At 38.8% G+C, this 20,321-nt stretch overlaps 1 protein-coding gene across 3 annotated transcripts in view; it reads right to left on the bottom strand.

Moving 5' to 3' along the window:
- The window catches only part of LOC124794824 (glutamyl-tRNA(Gln) amidotransferase subunit A, mitochondrial), a 147,653-nt gene that overhangs the window by 6,436 nt on the left and 120,896 nt on the right, over window positions 1-20,321 (bottom strand). For 2 of the 3 annotated variants that reach the window (XM_047258484.1, XM_047258485.1), the window contains exon 9: window positions 5,857-6,091. In XM_047258484.1, coding sequence (XP_047114440.1) covers window positions 5,934-6,091 — 158 coding nt within the window. In that variant the 3' untranslated portion in view covers window positions 5,857-5,933. Of the gene's footprint in view, window positions 1-5,856; window positions 6,092-7,893; window positions 8,156-20,321 lie in introns of those variants that run through there. The other variant, XM_047258486.1, reaches the window with a different exon arrangement.

Here is a 20,321-nt window from a genome sequence, read left to right as displayed (position 1 = left end):
TGTATACGGGGCTTAATGAACCATGAGGCCTACTCAGAAATAAGAAGGGGGCGTACCCGGCACTTACTGAATATAAAGGGCAGGCGTAACTGCATGGAGATGGGACGACTTGTGGCCTAATAAATAGGGATGTTGTAAAAAGGGGAGTACCTACCAGAATAGATAGAGGAAGTACACTCATATGGTCAACCCACAGGCAAGGTATAGGTACTGATGCTAGGGGAAAAGGACAGTATCATGACAGAAGTCACACATTTTATAGGGATTATTCTGATAAGTTTGAATTCTATACACAACAAGCATTATTACGCGCTATGTAAGTTTACAAGTGTCAGAAGGAATGCTTTTATGTTGCCCAGAGTTGCTCCAAACTACATAAAAAATTAGAAGTAATACATACTTAGAAAAGGTAGTATTAAAGATTACTCAAGTGTCACAAACACCTTAAGTTTACAATTGAAAATAAAAATAAAGTCTCATGTTTCCTAAATGCTAGTCAGGCTTACTGGATCACTAATGAATACTCCGGTCTGGATAACAAAGAATCACTCAATGTATACTGTTAAAATGTGAATTATTATTATGTGTGATATTAATGTACATGATGATTATGTATAAAATATCATGTGTTCGATCTGAGGAGGGGGATATGCAGCATTTCGAGGATTTCCATGTAAATTCTAGAACCACTCGGCCTTCTACTGTCTCAAACACGATATTTTCAATATAAGTGTGAGAGAGCCTACCTACCGCGTGTCGCCTGTGTGTGTGTGTGTGTGTGTGTGTGTGTGTGTGTGTGTGTAGGTCCGAAGTGTGTAGTAAGAAGACTGTAGACGCAGTGGTTGAATGGCACCGACAAGTGTTTGCCGGTCGTGTCATGGAAGTTTAATGAAAGAACACGGCAGAGTCAAGGAACTTCTGTGTTATTCCATACTGTTTTACAACTTTGACTATGTAGAGAAAAAAGGAAGAATGGTTGGAACATTGTTAAATGGATGCTCGTTTTGGACTTGGAGAGGATAAGACGCAATTCAGATTTAGAATGAGAATGGGCTTGGTTTTTCAGCCAACTTTCTCTTAGGTGTACATGAACTTTGTTTCTAACCTTTGGATACACGAGAAGACTTACTTGACAATGTTTGGTTATGTGGAGAATGAGATTTGTAAAAGTTTGATGTTTAAATATACATCATTAAGTGAAGCAAAAGAAACTGTGTACATCTACTTATTTTTATAAGTAGAAAGAGTCTTGAGAAATTCCTGTTCCTGGTAAATATACTTTGGAGAAGAAGAGACAAGGAGTTTGCTGCAGCAAGCTAACCAGCAAGGATAGTCGGCTGACAATCTCAAGTAAGTCATATCGTTAAAGAAGTCAGAGTTTAGATACATACTTCACTACTTTTAAGTCATCCAAAGCGTTAGAGTGATTGCACCTGCTCTTTTCAATCTATATATCTCTGACTTGCCTCAAACACGATCCAAGAAAAATGGTTATGCTGACGACCTAGCACTAACTGCCTGCAGTAAAACCACAGACGAGGCCAGCAATACACTCACAGAGGACCTCTCCATGGTGGGCTAATACTTCGCTGACAGGAGACTTACTCCTAACATGAATAAAGCTGTAGTGTCCAGTTTCCACCTCAACAACTGACAAGCAAATAAGCAGCCAGTAGTATATTTTAACAACCACCTCCTCCGCTACAATCCATACCTGAAATACCTGGGCATCACACTGGATAGAACGTTGTCGTGTAAAAGGCACTTTGAGAACACCGCAGCCAAGTTTATACTAGGAACAACATAATCCACAAATTATGTGGCACAACCCGGGGTGCAAATGCATCCACACTTAGAACTTCAGCTCTTAGCCTGGTGAATTCTGTTGGTGAATACTGCTCCCAAGCTTGACTAAGTAGTTGCCACACAAAGAAAGTCGACATCAAGCTGAATGAAACCCTGAGAATAACCAGTGGTGGCTACTTAATAAATAAATAAAAATAATAATAATAATAATTCTTGAAATTATATAAACTATATAGCCGAGGGATGATGCTACTTCATACCCCACTTAGCAGTTAAGCTTTGATAGCTGATTTTTATATATTTTTATTAGCTGAATCCAAATCTAGCCTTAGTTTTTTTTGCATCACCCATATTTTTCGAGTAATATGCTTTTTATCACATAGTATAAAAATCCTATGCTACATGGTAAACGGGGAAATTAATGAAATGCTTTGTTACAACATAAGCATGGTTTGTATTTACAGTAAGCTACTCAAAACAATGATATGTGTTAATAGAGGTTTCACTTGTCAGCTGGAATTGGTTTGTATTTTCTTTCTCTTTTTTCATTGAAGCTTCTTGTGTAGCTTTTCTATGATGAGTCATTCGCTGAACTTCTCGGTGAAGTGACTGACAGTATTCCACCATCATGTTAGTGTTCCAGTGGCCTTTTTATCGTTTTTCCATCACTTTAATGGTCTGGTGAAAACACTCTCCTTGCTTCTCACTAACATCTCCCATATTGTCCAGGAAGTAATCAAGGTGACTGTTCAAAAAGTGAACTTTTAGGCTCATTAAACATCCTAAAGTTGTAAACTTCTTTAACAGTGTAACTATAATAGAAACTATTCTGGGTCTTTTCCATGTCCTAAGAACTTTGTAACAACTTGCTAGAATGATACCCATACTTCTTTCTCATTTAAGATTATTGTGGATTCAAAGTTAACATCAAACATCAATTCTCTAATGTCAGGTCTGACAAAGATGCCTTCTTTTAGTTTAACTTCCGAAAGGTGTGGAAACGTGTGGCAGAGATACTTAAAACATGGTTCATCCTTAGGCAAAGCCTTTACAAACTGTTTCATTAGGCTTAACTTTATATGTAGAGGTGGTACGAGTACGTTATTTTGGATCTACAAGGTTTTTGCGTAGAATGTTCTTCTCACCAGGTTTTAAAGACTCCCTCACAGGCCAGTTCTTTCTGCACCAATGTTGATCCCTAGCCCTACTGTCCCATTCACACAAGAAATATGGAAATTTGGTAAAGCCACCTCACTGACCAAGGAGCATGCATGTTACTTTTAGATCACCACATATCATCCAATCATGAGCAGAATAGCCTATTTTATTTAGCACTACGTCTAGGTTTTCATAGCTTTCTTTCATATGCACAGAATGTCCAACAGGTATAGATGCATACATGTTACCATTGTGTAATAAAACAGCCTTTAAACTAGTTTTGGATGAATCAATAAACAGCCTCCAGTTTTCCTTTTTGTATTCAATACCAAACTCATTCATCAGATCGGGAATGTCTGAGCAGTACTCTAAATCACGTTCTAGTTGAAAAAACTTTAAAAATTGCTGCTCGTTCTTTTTATACATGTATATGCTGGTTCCAACTGCCAATAAGTTCTTTTCTTTTAATCTAGAGCCAAGCAATTCAGCTTTTTCTTTCGTTAAGCCCAGATCCCTAACCAAATCGTTACGCTCGGTCTGAAAAGACAATTTGGGCTCTAGACTTTCTCTATTACAATGGAATTGATCATTATCTGGTTTGTCTAAATCAGATTGTACATCAGAAAATACTTCTGTTGGAATAGAATTTAAATCATCTGGTGGTTCAGGAACTGGCAAATCTTCACCATGCCCTACTGGTCGGATGGTGAGAAGGTTAGGGTAGCTTATTACCTTCCTTGTTTTTCGAATTATGACCAGTAATATCAACACTGCAAAAGTAGCAATCATCGGAATGATTTCTTGGCTATCATAGGAACAGCAAATCTAAAGGCTTTTTTGTCCTTTTTGGACCATTTTCTCAGATCTTCAACACACACATAACACACCTTATGTGGCACCCAAGATTTATCTTGATCACCAAATTTAGATCCAAGGTATGATAGATACCACTTTTTCACAAAGTGTTTTTTAATCACAAATTCACTACAAATATAACAATAACTGTCAGCAGAGTTTTTACAATCACGATTAGACATTCTAATGAGCACATGTACAGGGAACAGGGAAGTGTGGTTAAGTTGACAGTAAACAAAACGCCATCTGTTAACACAAAAACAGAATCAACCTCTTTTTGCCAGTAAATGTTTTTCAACAGTGCTACCAATGTCATCGACATTCATTACACCTCCTTTCTAAATTATTTTAACTATGTAAAAGCTATTAAATTCTTTAAAAAAGTCTCTTACTTTAATAAATCTAACTGTAAAATGTCAAGAAATAGTGGGTGATAGAGTTTTTCAAGTATCATATTTGGATTTCCTGCCCTAAAAAACTTAAAAATAAGGTATTTTCAGCAAAAACGTTTTTCCAACGTTGGCCTATGTTATAAATTTGTATGAAAATTGTAGTATAAAACTTGGATGGTGCTCAGAAGTACAGCAACTACATTGACTCCAGTGGTGCTCATGTGACCAAGTTTACAAGCAAGCATGCTCAGGAGGGCATGAGGTCATTGGTCACTGGTCCTTGTTTTGGTGGGTTGTTGTTTGGGCGACATGTGCCGCAAATTCAACAAATTTCGGACTGTGACTTTGTGAACTTAGAGATATGGGTAACAAGAGGACTTGTCTAGATTTTCAGACTTTCGATATTGATATGATTTAATTAGTTCAATGATATTGTGCTATAAATAATCGCTATTTTAGTGAATATTATAACTAAGAAATTGGGAGTGCTGCTAAAACTATCTGTTAGTATGTATGAGGCCACCATTCTAAAATGTAAATAAAGCTGCTATAATTCAGTGGACATTTTATCCATTTGCTAACTTGTCTCTCTACCTACAAAAGGTAGCCAACACCTTTTGATGGAGCCATGTGATCTGTTAACAGCTGCACATTGCTCTTACTCACTGGGATGTGCTACACGGAATAGCAAGTACCAGCAAGTAATGTTGTAATGCTATCATCCCCTTCCAATTCACGCCATGTTCATGTTCATTGGGTGCTGCAGTGCGTCTGCTTTGGCACCCATGCATCAGGTGCTGCCTCTTCCTCCAGCATTCCTGTTCTGCACACCTATTATCTCCCTCGAGTCATTAGCTACCCAACTCTAGCCCCTTCTTTTACTTCTCACCTTTTTCTCCCTCTACCCACCCCACCCCCACACAGAACAATCGCATCCCGGTCCACTTCCCGAACTGCAAGCCCAGTACTGCGCGTTCAGCAGGTACAATGAAATCAAGCTCAGCACTGTGTGTTCAGCAGGCACAGTTAAGAGTGAGTGTGTGTGTGTGTGTGTGTGTGTGTGTGTGTGTGTGTGTGTGTGTTTACTCTAGCTCATCCAAGGATTTCATCTGAAAGCTGGCAAAGTTTTCATTCTCTTTTGTGTATGCCTCTAGCGGTCTCCTTAACTCCTAAATATTTACATTCTGCCAGAACCCTCCTTACCATATGTCAACATTATGTGCATGACAGGATTCGAACTCCCAAATATCTTGATAGGGATGTGCATTAACTTTGATCACTGGTGTCTCTTTCATTTCTCATTTGCGTACATGAAGTACTCAATTGCATCACTTATGTGTTTATATTTGTATGTGCCTTTCCTGGAGCTGTACAGATTGTGCAAGTGAAAAACTGTTGATGTGACGCTACCTTTACTTACAGACTGTGTACACCAATTCATTTTATTTTATTTTATAGACTGAATGGATGATGTTAAACATACTTTAAGGAGAGACGGTTACAAGGGTACTGACTACAAATTTTTTATATCTTTATTTATATTTTATCTTTATCACTTTGTACAATTACTGTAGAAAATTTTTTAAAAGTGTTTTTGCTGTTTGAAAGGTGGTTCAGCCTACATTTAAACACTGATTTTACTGACCTGTCTCATATCCATTATGGATAAAGTAAAAATCAAAGAACAGTGGTGCAGAATCTTTTTGTAACACTGCATTTGTTTCACATGGCTAGTTCAGCTGCAGGAAATTTTAAACTTTCTTCAATCCATTTAGCAGTGCGAAACAACGTATCTTCTTTGAACATGGGTGCCATTAACTGCAAACTGAGTGGTAGACCATTTTTGGATAGCTTCACTGGAACACTGATGGCAGGTAAACCTGAAACAGCAGAGGGAAGTAAGTTTGTTTCTTGATACTCATCACACAGTCCATGTTCATTACTTAAATTACATTGCGAAGGACAGATACAGTGACATGCTGAATGTGCTTATCGCATGAGACTCATCTGTTACTTACCGGTACTTCCTCTATAGTGGTTACATACAAACGGTAACTCTGATTTTTTTGCCTGCTGTGTATGAGATTTGGCCTGTGACGGCATTTTAAAGTATATATAATGAGGTGTTGATCAAAAACCATCATCAGCTCTGTCCAGTTATGAGCCTGACAACCTGGAGTGCAGATTCTGCATTGTTAATCTACATCTACACCCATAATCCGCAAACCATAGCGAGCTTTCAAAAAAAACTATGCATCCTCCGACTCAGAGTTGTGATATTAAAAATTTTGGCTGGTTTCATTGTCTAGGGGCTGAGATACATAGCTGCCGCATTACAGGCCAAATACTGCTTAGTCTACAGTATACGATAAGAATACACATATGAATCGAATGGTCGAAAGTTTCTATCACTAGGTGATTGCGAATTACGAATGTAACATATAAATTCATATACGAAAGATTGCAATTAAATAAAATCTGCAGGTACTATCTTAACGATTTTAAATGATGAGTACGATAGTAGAAGTATTTTTGAGAATGCAGTATATTTCTCAAAACGCTTATTGGTGTCGATGGTCCAGCATTTAAATAAAATAGAAATTGAATAACAGGGAAACAATAGATTCCTACTTCACGTAATTAGTTATACAACATAGCTCGCTAGATATTCACTTCTGAATGCATACTACGACTTCACTGCAGACACAGCAGAAATCACACAAGAGCACAAGTCAGCATTCCGAAATATTTCTATCATCCGCAACCACGCGCAAACTGCTCCACTGTCCAAGTTTTTCCGCCGACTCCATGTCCGCCGCGCCGTCGAGTACAGCACTTCCCATGTCCTGCCCAGTCCTGTCCATCACTCCTGCCCTGCCAGAACTTCGGTAGTAGCCTCCCTTAGTAACGAGCGCTGTGATTGGCTAGAGCGCTTCCTCCACGTCTCCAAGCTAACGTACACTCACAAACATAAAACACTTTCGAAATACTGGATTTACATTTAAATAACTTGAAATTAAATAAATATTCCTACGGCTGGACCATAAACATGCTCTAATACACCTTATTAAATACATAAATTAAATAAACATATATGAAAGGAATAGTAACAAAAGGTAGACCAGTAGCCTAATGTCTCTGTGCTTTCTAAAACACACTAAATATTTAACCAATTTATTCATTAATAGTATATATTGGATATAATCAAAGACACAGATGAATAAGTATATTTATAAGCATGCTGCTACCGTTTTTTCGTGTAACTGTGGAGTACTTATGGCCTGACGTGATCGATAGTAATCGGCCACTTTGACCTCCAATAACTCATGGGCCTCCAATAACTCATGTACTATTTAAGTTACATGCCTGTAATTCACACCAATTGAGGTTTATACTAATAGCTTTCTAAAGACATGGTGATTGACAAAACCGGATGAAGTGTTTATATTTTGGAAATTCATTGCTGGGTGTTACTTGCATAATTTACCATCAGATACTAAACTTTAAACTAATAAAGATATTGAAAATCTGATTACACCATAAGAATCTTCGTGCAAATGATAGTAATGTACTTGTTTCTTTTTGAGGTATCATGATTAATCTGGTTACTATTAATTTCCATACGAACTGTGAAATGTCTCCAATTAAGGCTTCACAAAGTCCGCCATCTTTGGCACTCCCAGCATAGGCATCTCCTTCATTGACACAAAACACCATCCTCGGCACAGCGGAATTCCCAGCCACGTGGCTGGACCATGCGCTGGGGCTACCCCTCTTGTCCGGCTAACGTTTTGCACCATGTGGTACCAGCTATTGGGCGGCATCATGCGGTTGTTAACAAGCTGCGGCTTTGACGAGCATCCTGAGTGGCCGCCTCAACTTCAAACATAGAATATTTCCAGGGCGCCACAGCTTGTCCGTTACCTCACACCACTGAGAAGTACCTGACAAACGATATATTTCACAGATAATCATTATTGTTCCATCCTGTTCAGTTCACATATGAAGGGTAGGAAAATGATTGTTTAAATGTCTACACTCAAGTCTAATCGTGTATTCGTGGTCTTGATGGGTGCTTGTCATTAGCCATTTTTCAGATATGAAGTAGAGGATGCTATATTTTATAAATAATAAATGATAGTGTTTTATCACTTTAATCGTATGTAACGAAACAAGATGTTTCAAGAGAAGCTGATCTCATTGTCAGGCTGTCAAAAGTGACTCTTAACAATACATCTGATACATTCATGATAAGAAATAAACACACATTGGACTACGACACCTCATCTTACTTTAAGATTGTCCCTTTCTGTCCTTAACCATCCTATCACACCCCACAACCATGCACCACCTTGTGTGCTCATTATCTGGCTGCAACACGAGTGTCCAGCTGACATTTCTTCTAGTGCCTGGGTGCAGTTACGAACTGCAACATTTGAGGTATTACCGTATGCACAGCTAACAGCGAAAGTATCAACTGGACACACTTGATGCAGGGAGCTGATAAGGACATGGTTTGGTGTGCGATTGTCAAGTGGGATGGGACAGTTAGGAAAAAATGGACAGTCCTAAATTAAGATGAGAATCCGTAGTCCAATGTGTTTTTTATGTTATTTTATTTCATGAAAGCCACAAATGTGTGGCTGGAGTTTAAGTGATTTAGCTATATGTGTCTAGTGTTGACAACCTGATGAGAGCAGTGTGTCTCAAAACTTATTGTTGATTTGTCTTAAGTATGCCTTAAATAGGTGAATGTTACCAATCGTTATTAGTTCTTTGGGAGCAATACATAGGAAGCTGACGTATATTTCTAGATTATTCAATGTATAGTTCTTTACACTTTGTGAAAAGGCAAAACAGAATAGTTGAGGCATGTTTTAATGCACCTGCCAGTTTAGGTTTTTCAACATTTGCAGAATACTCATCTGTAAGTTGTACAAGCCTGTGACCATTCCCGCTGTCCTCCATTCAATATTTCTTGTTAGTCCTACTTGGTATTGCCAGACACATTTGGGCCAGTAGCATGTGTGTTTTGTATGGCCACTGCCTTTCACTTTTCTTGTAGGACTCCACACACACACACACACACACACACACACACACACACACACACACACACACACACAAACGTGGCATACCCATTTTTTGAAAGACATCCTGTAGATTTTGTAATTATGAGGCAATGCTCAGCTTCTGGTATACACTGGGACGAAGTGAATCATCTGACATTCACTTCACAACAATGTCTAAGAATGATAATTGCTCATTCATCTCTAAAATTTTCCAACAATAAGCAAAAAATTTTGTGTACACCCAATTTTTATCTCGGTCAATGTGAAATGCAAGCTATCCTTATTGCATCATAATATTTGAGGACTAAGAAGTAAAATTAACTGACGAATTAGAATGATCAAAGTCATTTGAAAATCTGCCTCTCTGAACATCATGTGACTACTGGCATAGATATGTTAAGTATTATGGGGATATAGGTTCGTATTTCACGTTTGTACAGCACAAATGGTGAAACAAGTAGCCATATTCCTCAGAAATGGTCATAAATTTAAAAACACAGAAATACAAAAATTTTGCCTAGAGCAGTACATGGAAGTATGTGCAACAGAGGTAGAATTTCACAATAAATCCTTCATGATAGATGGTATGTATTGAGCACCTGCAGGCTGAAGGTAAATCAAAGAAATAGTGGTTGCTGGTGATTTTAATGTAGATTTTCCTACAAACTCTTCCAGTAAGAATTTATCACAGTCAGTAACACTAACAGTCAACTTAAATCCTACTGTAAACTTCCCAACTACGTTAGATAATGACTCATAAACAGCCAGTCATAATATCTTTCTAAAACAGTCAAATGAACAAAATTAAATTGCAAAAGATAGGTCAATAGTCTCTTAGACCACGACATACAGTTCCTTTTGTTAAATGTTAATACTGAAAATAATATAAAAGCCACTAAATCTGAAATCAAGAGGATTGTGAGTATGCCAAAAACTGATTATTTTTAGGATATGTATACAGTGATCATGGCATGAATGAAAAATACAACTTTTTATTAATACAGTCCTTATCTTATATGAATACTGTTTTCCCCACAAACTAACCCAAACTAGACTGAAGTCTACAATAAAGCCATGGATTACTCAAGAAAAAAGGTATGCTGTAACACAAAAAGGAAACTGTCGTCTGTCAGCCAGAAACAGCACTGATTTTGAAGTAAAAGCTAATTACAAGACATATTGCAAATTATTAAAGGTAATAATGTGGACATCAAAGCAGATGCATCATAAGAAAAAGATAATCACATAAAATAACAAAATAAAGCCAGTATGGGATATAGTGAATGAGAAGACTGGCAGAACCAGACATGAATAGGAGCAGATAACACTAAGAGTAAATGATACATTAGTAACAGACTTGAGTGGCGTTGCAAAACCTTTTAATAAGCCAAAAACTTTCAATGATCATTTCATAACTGTTACTGAAAAGGCAGGGTTGTTAGGTTCAGTAGATGCTGCTGTGTACTATCTCTCGCCAGTTGTCAGAAGTAGTTTCAGTAATATAAATATGTCGATTATAATAACAATATTAAGAAAAGGATAGTTGGTACTCATCATATAGTGGAGATGCTGATCACAAACAGGCATAACAAAAAGACTGTCAAAGATTTTGGCCAGACAGGCCTTCAGCAGAATTCAGACTTCAGTTTGGCCTTGGTAGCCAAACAATGTGGTCATGTGTACATTTGCCTTGTCTAATTCTGATGAAGGCCTGTTTGCTGAAAGCTTTGTTGTACTTATCTGTAACTCAGCATTTCCTCTATATGGTGAGTAGCAACTACTTTATTTTATGGACTCTAATAAGCACTCTTTCCTTCGAAAACTCGCCTCCAAAATTCAGAGATGCACCTTATACTCAAAATGTCCAGTATTTTTATTTAAAATTCCCACCAGTCTTAAAAAATGGCCACATTCAATACCATGGGAAATCTACCCCTATATGGCAACAATGGATTCAACTGGCAGCAGCAGTGCACCCATGCAATGAACATGAGTTGCAAGGATTCACAAGCTTGCTAACACTGCCTCTCTCCTTCCCCGCTATCACAAATGCAAAACACTTTCTAGCCTATTGTGCATCATTGTAGTGTGAACTTGAATTGAAAGTAATCAAAATATCCACGGGTGTACTGCCGGTCTACAGTGTCCAACGGGCACAATATTTTGGCGATCATACATGTCGCCATCATCAGGTGAACTGACGGACTGAGCTCCTGTGAACGTGCCGGCACGGAGATCCGTACACTATGGCTGCTCAGAGGGAACTGGGTTCGGTCGCGGCGGCGGCCGATTTAAATACCCTCCGCCCGCGGCGCGCTCCCTCCACTGTCTGCGCCCCGCGCCATGGTCGCGCGGTGGAATAGATTGCGCCGGCGTCTGAGATGACGTCGGTGTGATGGCTCTGTCCGCCGTGGTCGTCACAACTATACGTTTGCTCAATTTACTTTTGATTAACCCAATCGCTGGTTCCCAAGCCTTGCTAAGATTATAGCCACAGTCACGGTTTATGAGGTCGTCATTGGTGCGAATTTTGATGGCCTCTCTAAATACGCTGTCCCAGTATCTCGACGTCTGTACCAGAATCCTCGTGCGTTCATACTCCATAGCATGATTTTCCGACAAACAATATTCAGCGACTGCTGACTTGCTCGGATACATCAGTCGAGTGTGCCTCTGGTGTTCACGGCATCGATCCTCGATGGTACGCATCATCTGACCAATATACGACTTGCCACATTGACACGAAATCTGGTAAATGCCAGCCTTCTTCAAACCGAGATCATCTTTGGCGCTCCCCACCAATGCACAAGTTTTATTCGGAGGACAAAACACAGTTCCGACCCGGTGTTTCTTCAAAATGCGGGCGATTTTCCCCGAGAGTGCGCCTGCATATGGAATAAACGCAGTGCCTACCTCCTCCCTCGTGCTTTCATCCATCTCCACAGGTTGTGCTGTAGTGGTTGGGTGGAGAACACGTTGAATCTGCCACTCTGAGTACCCATTTTTTCGAAATACAGTTCTCAGATGTTCCAATTCCTGGGGTAGACTCTCTGCGTCAGAGATAGTGCGCGCCCTATGTACTAGAGTTTTAAGTACCCCATTCCTCTGTGGAGGGTGGTGGCAGCTGTCTGCGTTCAAATACAGATCAGTGTGCGTTGTCTTCCGATAAACCCCATGACCTAGGGTGCCGTCAGCCCTTCTCTTGACCAAGACGTCAAGGGAAGGTAATTTACCCTCTGTTTCAGTCTCCATAGTAATTTGATGTTGGGGTGTATGAAGTTTAGATGTGTAAGGAAGTCAAGGAGTTTATCCATACCATGTGGCCAGATGACGAACGTGTCGTCCACGTAACGGAAAAAGCAAGTAGGTTTCCATTCGGATGACGACAGGGCTTCCTCCTTGAAGTTCTCCATGTACAAATTCGCTACCACCGGTGAGAGTGGGCTACCCATGGCGACTCCCTCCCTTTGTTCGTAGCATTCTCCATTAAAAAGAAAATACGTGGAAGTCAAGACATGCCTAAATTGAAAGTGATTTGTGCTATCAGTAAAAGTACAATATTTTTGTTAACAGCTAGTTATGTAATGGAAAAGAATAAAAGATATTCATATGATGTGGGCTGTAAACTGAAAGTAGTAGCATATGCAGAACAACATGGAGACAGAAGAGCTGAGTGGCATTTCAACTCTCCACCAATAGAAAAAAAAGCCATTCATGATTCATGGGCTAGTCAAAAAGAACTGAAAAAAATGAGTACGAATAAATGTGCAAATAGTGGACTGAATGCAAAATGGCCAAAATTAGAAGATGAGATATTGAAATGCATTCAAGGACACCCTCAAAATGGCATTGGAATTACTGCAAAAATGATTCAAATACACCCTCATAAGCTAGTGCTACAGTGGAACTTAACATCCTTTAAGGGTGGAGCTGGTTCGTGCTAGAGGTTTATGAAGCATCATGAGGTTAGAATTTGAACCAAAACCAAAATATCTCAGAAAATGGAGAGAAAATATTATCTTTCCATCACTTTATTATTCAACATCAAAAGAAAACCAGAGCAGAACTAAGCCTAACAGCAAATATAAGTGAAACTCCTCCGACATTTGGTGTGCCGACTAACAGAACTGTTGCCACGAAAACTGTAACTATAAAAACAAGTGGACATGAAAAACACGCAACATTGTTATCCTTTCATGTTGTGCTATGGTATTAAATCCAATGATCATTTTCAAGTGCAAAACAATGCCAAAACCTTCTGAAATACCACCAGGTGGTGTTCTTCACATATATGACAAGGGTTGGAAGGTATGAAATTATGGATTAACAGAGTATGGGAGGGAGGGAAGGTGCTTTATTTAAGAGAGATCTCTTCTTGTGCTAGATCAGTTTAGCAGTCATTTGAAAAATTCTGTGAAAGAGAAATTGAGACAGAAAAATAAGAACTTCTTGTTATTCTTGGAGGACTTACTCCATAAAACAACCTCTTGATGTCTCGATAAATAAACCCTTTAATGTGTATATGAGAGAGGAGTGGAACAAATGGATGATGGACAAAACCCAACATGAATTAATGCCAAAGGAAGCTTTAAAATGATCTACAGTCAAACATGTGTGTCAGTGCACAAAACAGTCATGGTCTAGAGTGAGAGAAGACATTACTGTTAAATCTTTCAAGAAGTGCCGCATAAGTAATTCTCTTGATGACTATGAGGACCATCCTATATACGAAGAGTCCAATGAAGACAAGGAGGAAGAAGAAGGAAAAGAAGAAGAAGAAGAAGAAGAAGAAGAAAGTTTAGACGACAATTTTCAATTTTCAGGGATTTTAAAGGTCAGTTCAGTTTTATAAACAAGTTTTTTTTTTTTAATCTGGCTTTGCAATCTAATAATAAAAATGGAAATTTTTTTTAACTGCTTGAAAATTATAGTGCATAAGATAAGGTACCCTTTTCATAATATTGTCATTATTCCATCCTGGATATGTCCACTATAAATTCTTTAAAATCAAAAATTCTAGTGATTATGATAAAATATCAACCAAGTTAATGAAATAGTGTGCTTCTGAGTTTAGTAACATATTAAGATGTCTGTGCAGACAGCCATTTACCCAGTGAGGAATATTTCCTGAATGGATGAAAATGACGAAATTATGCCTTTGTTTAAGAAAGGAGATACAGAAATACTGCTAAATTACCATCCAATTTCACTTTTGCCAACATTCTGAAAAATATCAGAAAAGGCAATAGATGTACAACAGTCTTCTTAACCAACTGACAACAAATTATATATTGTCAAAGTTGCAGTTCAGATTTCTAAAAGGTTCTGGTATAGAGAAGGGTATCTACACATACAGTGAGAATGGACTTACTTAATTAGACAATAAATTACAGGCTACTGGTACAGTTTGTGATCCATCAGAGGCATCTTACTACGTAAATCACCTTATACTTGTAAGTCAATTACAATATTACAGTGTAGCAAGAAATGCTGAAAAATGGTTCAAATCCTGTAGCTCTGACATGAAACAAAGGGTGTCATTAGGAAAGAAACTTTTATTAAGCTACTGGGATTTATTTACATATTTTGTATCCCACTAGTTTCCATATTACCACCCTTACTTTGTGTGTATCAATGACCCTTAATTTGCCACATCACCAGATGTCAAGCTTATTTTGTATGCAGATGATACAAACATCGCAACAAGTAGCAAATCAAGTGTAATCTTAGGAAGATCTGGTATGGAATTTTCATGGACATGAATAAATGGTTCCTAGCAAATTCTATGAAAAGGAAAGTTGCTACTCACTATATATACACAAGGTGGTCAGAAAAATGTGTGAAATGCTTGTAGGGATGTTACAGGGCAGGTTGTACTGAGACATAAATGTTAAGAAAGAAATTGCTCCATTTCCGAGTTATTTAGCATTGAAGTTAGCCAATCGGGGCATACATTTTAGCGGCCTGCCAGGGGTGGTGTTGCCCAACGAGTGCTTTGACTCGTTAGCTGAAACTTGATTTTACGCGCGCGACGCCCAGATTGGCTAATTTCAATGGTAAATAACTTGGAAACGGAGCAACGTATCGAATTTCTTTCTTAACATTTATGTCTCAGTACAACCTGCCCTGTAACATCCCTACAAGCATTTCACACTTTTTCTGACCACCCTGTGTGCGAGTTGCATTTGTGTGCATTTTCTGTTTTTGACAATGGCCTAATTGGCAGCAATCTTACTCTGTGACAGCCTCTTCCTTGTGCCTATCTGCAACTCAGCATCTCCACTACACGGTGAGTAGCAACTTTCTTTTTCATAATATTGTTACATTCCATCCTGGATTTTCCATTGTTTAATCCTACCAAATTCTTTGTCACTAAAATTTGAAAAAACATACTACCTGCTACTTAGAACTTGTAAGAAGTTTCCTGTCAGAATATGCCTAAAATACTGGGTGAGCCAGCACTAAAAAATTAGTGTGGTGAGAAATCGTGTTTCTTACCAGTGGTAACATCTATGCTAGTAATGGATAACCTTGGCAGAGATGCATAGTACGTGATGTCCAAGCAGTTTCATGCCCTTTTGATGTCAGTGTTGAATGAATTGTGTACGCCACAAATACGCACTAGTCCCAGACTGAACATGTGTTTATTCTTGAAAGTTACTTCAAAGCACAATGTTTCTTAAAATGTTATGAAGACTTTCAGGTAGCTGTTCCTGATACAATGGTACCTAAAAAATCAATGATTTCACACTTAGTCGCTCGTTTCAGAAAACCCGCAAGTGTGAATGAATATGAGTGTCTTGTCCGACCTTCAGCGTCGAGAGATACCTCATTGGAATATATCTGCACACCCTTGCCACATTCACCAAAAATGTCGAAACAAAAGCTGTGTCAGCAAATTGGAATGTGTTAAGGAGTGCTTACAGAGCCACAAACAGGCTGAAACTGCATCTGTATTGCATTCATATTGTGCATGAGCTTTGTGAACCTGATAGAGGAAAAGGACTACATTACTGTCAATGGTTTTTGTATTTTATTTGGTATAATGTTCAGGTGTTTGATTTTGTATTCTTCTCCGATGATGATAGTTTCACCTAAGGGGCTATGTAAACAGCCAGAACAACAGATATTGGAGTTCAGAAAACCCTCACTTTTTCAACAGATTCCATTACATTCACAGAAGGTTGGAATTTGGTATGCAATTTCACACAGAGTATTGTAGGCCCAATTTTTTTCTTGGGAACAACAGCAACTGAACATCACCAGGACATAGTCATGCAACTCACAGCATGATTAGAGGCCAATGGATGACATTACTGGCTGCAGCACACAGCACAATGATAATGATGAGCAAGCCAGATTTACCTCCCCTCGACTTTTTCCTCTGGTGAAATCTGAAAGCTAATGTCTATAAGAACAGCCCTCACACTATCGACTCACTGAAGCACATCATCAAAGAGTACATATACAACATAGGTGTAGCTACCATTTAAAAAGTAACAGCTAAAATTAAGAACTGTGTCGAGGTGAGTGTTGCAGCATGAGAGACATTTCTAACATCTGTTATGAGAAAATACACACTGAATCTGCAAAGAAACTGGTAAAGGCACACATATTCAAATAGAGACGTATGTAAACAGGCAGGATACGGCGCCATGGTTGGCAATGCCTATATAAGACAAAAAGTGTCTGGCACAGTTGTTAGATCAGTTACTGCTGCTGCTACAGTGGCAGGTTATCAAGATTGAAGTGCGTTTGAACGTGGTGTTACAGTTGGGCATGAGCTATGGGACACAGTATGTCCGAGGTAGTGATGAAGTGGGAATTTTCCTGCACGACCATTCCACGACTGTACTGTGAACATCAGAAACCTGGTAAAATATGTAATCTCCGACATCACTGCGGTTGGACAAGATCCTGCAAGAATGGGACCAATGAGACTGAAGAGAATCATTCAACGTGACAGAAGTGCATCCCTTCTGCAAATTGCTGCACATTTCAATGATGGGCCATCAAAAGTGTCAGCCTATGAACCATTCAATGAAACATCTTTGATACGTGCTTTTGGAGCTGAAGGTCCACTCGTGTACCTCTGATGACTGCATGACACACAGCTTTACACCTCTCCTGGGCCTATCAACACTGAAATTGGACTGTTGATGACTGGAAACAGCCTCATGAATCCATGGACGCTGCACGTCAGTGGGGGACAGTTCAAGCTGGTGGAGGCTCTGTAATGGTGTGGGGCATGTGCAGTTTGAGTGATATGGGACCCGTGATATGTCTAGATACGACTCTGACATGTGACAAGTACATAAGCATCCTGTCTGACACCTGCATTCATGTCCATTGTGCATTTCAACGGACTTGGGAAATTTCAGCTGGACAATGTGACACCCCACACATCCAGAATTGCTCCAGGAACACTTCCTAGACATGAACATTAGTGAGCATATCTGGGATGCTTTGCAACATGCTGATCAGAAGAGATTTCCATCCCTTGTACTCTTATGGATTTATGGACGGCTCTGCAGGATTCATGGTGCCAATTCTCTTCAGCACTACTTCAGACATTAGTCAAGTTCATGCCACGTCATGTTGTGGCACTTCTGCGTGTTCCCAGGGGCCCTACACGATATTAGGCAGGTGTACCAGTTTCTTTGCATAGCTTCTGGCTCACCCTGTATGACAACAAACAGATAGAAGAAGTTGACTGTATTAAATTCTTGAAATTACTGCTTGATAATAAATTCGACTGGGACGAGCTTAGCACAGAACTTCTGAAGAGTCTAAACAAATCTCTCATTTGCAATGCAAATGTCAGACATGAGAGATACAAAAATAAAAAAATCTAGCATACAGTGGTTACTTTCATTTCATAATGTTGTACGGAATTATTCTTTGTGCTAATTTATCAAGCCGAGCTTCAGTTTTCTGGGTCTACAAATGTGTAATAAGAATTATTTGTAGTATGAATTCAAGACTATCCTAAGAAGGCCTGTTTAGGGAACTACATTAAAAACTGATATCTTTTTCAAACCAACAGCTCAGTTCATGGAATAAATACTGGAAATAAGTGTAATTTTAACAAAGATTTTAAGTCCTTTACTTTTTTCCAGAAAAGTGTCCGTTATTCAGGGACACACATTTTCTATAACTTGCCAGCAACCATAAAAAGTTTAACTACTAACAAAGTTCAGTTTAAGAGGGCATAAAGGATTCGCTGATGGCCAGCTCCCACTCCTCCTCCATTGATAAATTTCTTAGTAAAGACAAGTGATGTGTGTGTATGTATGTTACTAATAATACCAAGAATTATCACATACACCTCAGTGTATTGAACCTTTACTTGTATTTATTACTGTTTAAATGAAAAAATGTTTACGATTTTTTGGCTTATTCCACATTCATGAGGACAGTATCCCTTGGGATCTGTGGAAGGTACATTAACATATTTCTTTGTAATTATGTATTGTATGTTTTTATTTTTTTGACATGTTCTTCATCTTGGAGGAATTCCTTAATATGGATCTACTGGAATGAAAAGTACATGTAATCTGCTCCATGGTAAACTTGATACTGCAGTGTTAGGAGTGAGGTTCTGCAAGAAGTCATTGAGCCACATCATACCATCCATTTGTATGATAAATATGTCATCCAGAAATCAGAAGAAACAGGTGGGTTTATATGTGGATTCTTTCTTTTGAATGTTCTTCTTAGAAATGACCCACAAACAGCTCACGCTAACCACGGGACCACGGCGCTCCAGAGCTCACACTGCCCTTGATGTTGCCTATCTTGCGAATGGATTACTCAGTTTGTATATTTTCCTTATTTTTTTCATAGTTCCACACAACTTCTTCCTGTTTTCTCGATTGATCTGTGTTCAGTTTTTCAAGGTCTATCCACTGTGCCAACTTATAACTAAATCTGAGAGGGGTGCAATGAGGAGGTTCCCTTGTGAGCAAGGAGAAAAGTAACTAAAAGAAAAATTTGGAGCAAGAATTAAGATCCATGGAGAATTAGATTAGGAAATAAGACACTGAAAGCAGTAGATGAGTGATGGTCGAAGTAGAGAGGATATCAAATGTAGATTGCCTATGCCAAGGAAAGCATTTCTGAGGAATGGAAATTTGTTAACATAGAGTACAGATTTAAGTGACAGGAAGACTTTTCTGAAAGTGTTTGCATGACTAGAAGAAGAGGTCCGTTGATAGACACATTTTGAAGCATCAAGGGATCACCAATTTGTACTGGAGGGAAGTGCGGAGGGTAAAAATCATAGAAAGAGATCAGCATATGAATACACTAAGCAGATTCAGAAGGATGTAGGTTGTAGTAGTTATTTGGAGATGAAGAAGCTCGCACAGGATAGAGTAGCATGGAGAGTCTCTGGACTGAAGAGCACAACAACAAGAGCCACAACAACAACACAATGTGTCTTAACAAGTCCATCATGGCAGAATCAAACTTTCCACAATAATTTCTAATGAATTCTTTAAAGGAACTTTATCAAAACTGATCATGATATAAGTGTCTGTGATTCATAATTCTTTGGGACATTCAGTGTAGTCTGGTGACTTGTGTACGTTATCTACATCCACACACACAACACACACACACACACACACACACACACACACACACACACACACACACACACACTCACTGCAAGCCACCTTGAACTACTGCTAGTGATTCGTTTTCCTTTTCCAAATGCAAATGAAGTGGAGGAAAAATGAGTATCTATATGCCTCAGTACACGCCATAATTTATCTTGTCTTCTTGGTCCTTACATGAGATTTATGTTGGTGTTAGTAGGATCATTCTGCAGTCTGTCTCCAATGCTGGTTCTCTAAACTTTCTCAACAGTTTCATGAATAGAACACGATTTTCCCTCCAGGGATTATATTTTAGTTCAGGACCATTCCCATAATACTCTCATACTGATTGAACCTACCAGTAACAAACCTAGCAGTATGCTACAAGTGCTTCGATCATTTCCATTACTCAGACTTGGTGAGAATCCCAAACACTT

The sequence above is a fragment of the Schistocerca piceifrons genome, chromosome 4, assembly GCF_021461385.2.
Source record: "Schistocerca piceifrons isolate TAMUIC-IGC-003096 chromosome 4, iqSchPice1.1, whole genome shotgun sequence".
Lineage (NCBI taxonomy): Eukaryota > Metazoa > Arthropoda > Insecta > Orthoptera > Acrididae > Schistocerca > Schistocerca piceifrons.
This window is presented reverse-complemented; position numbering and strand designations above follow the sequence as displayed.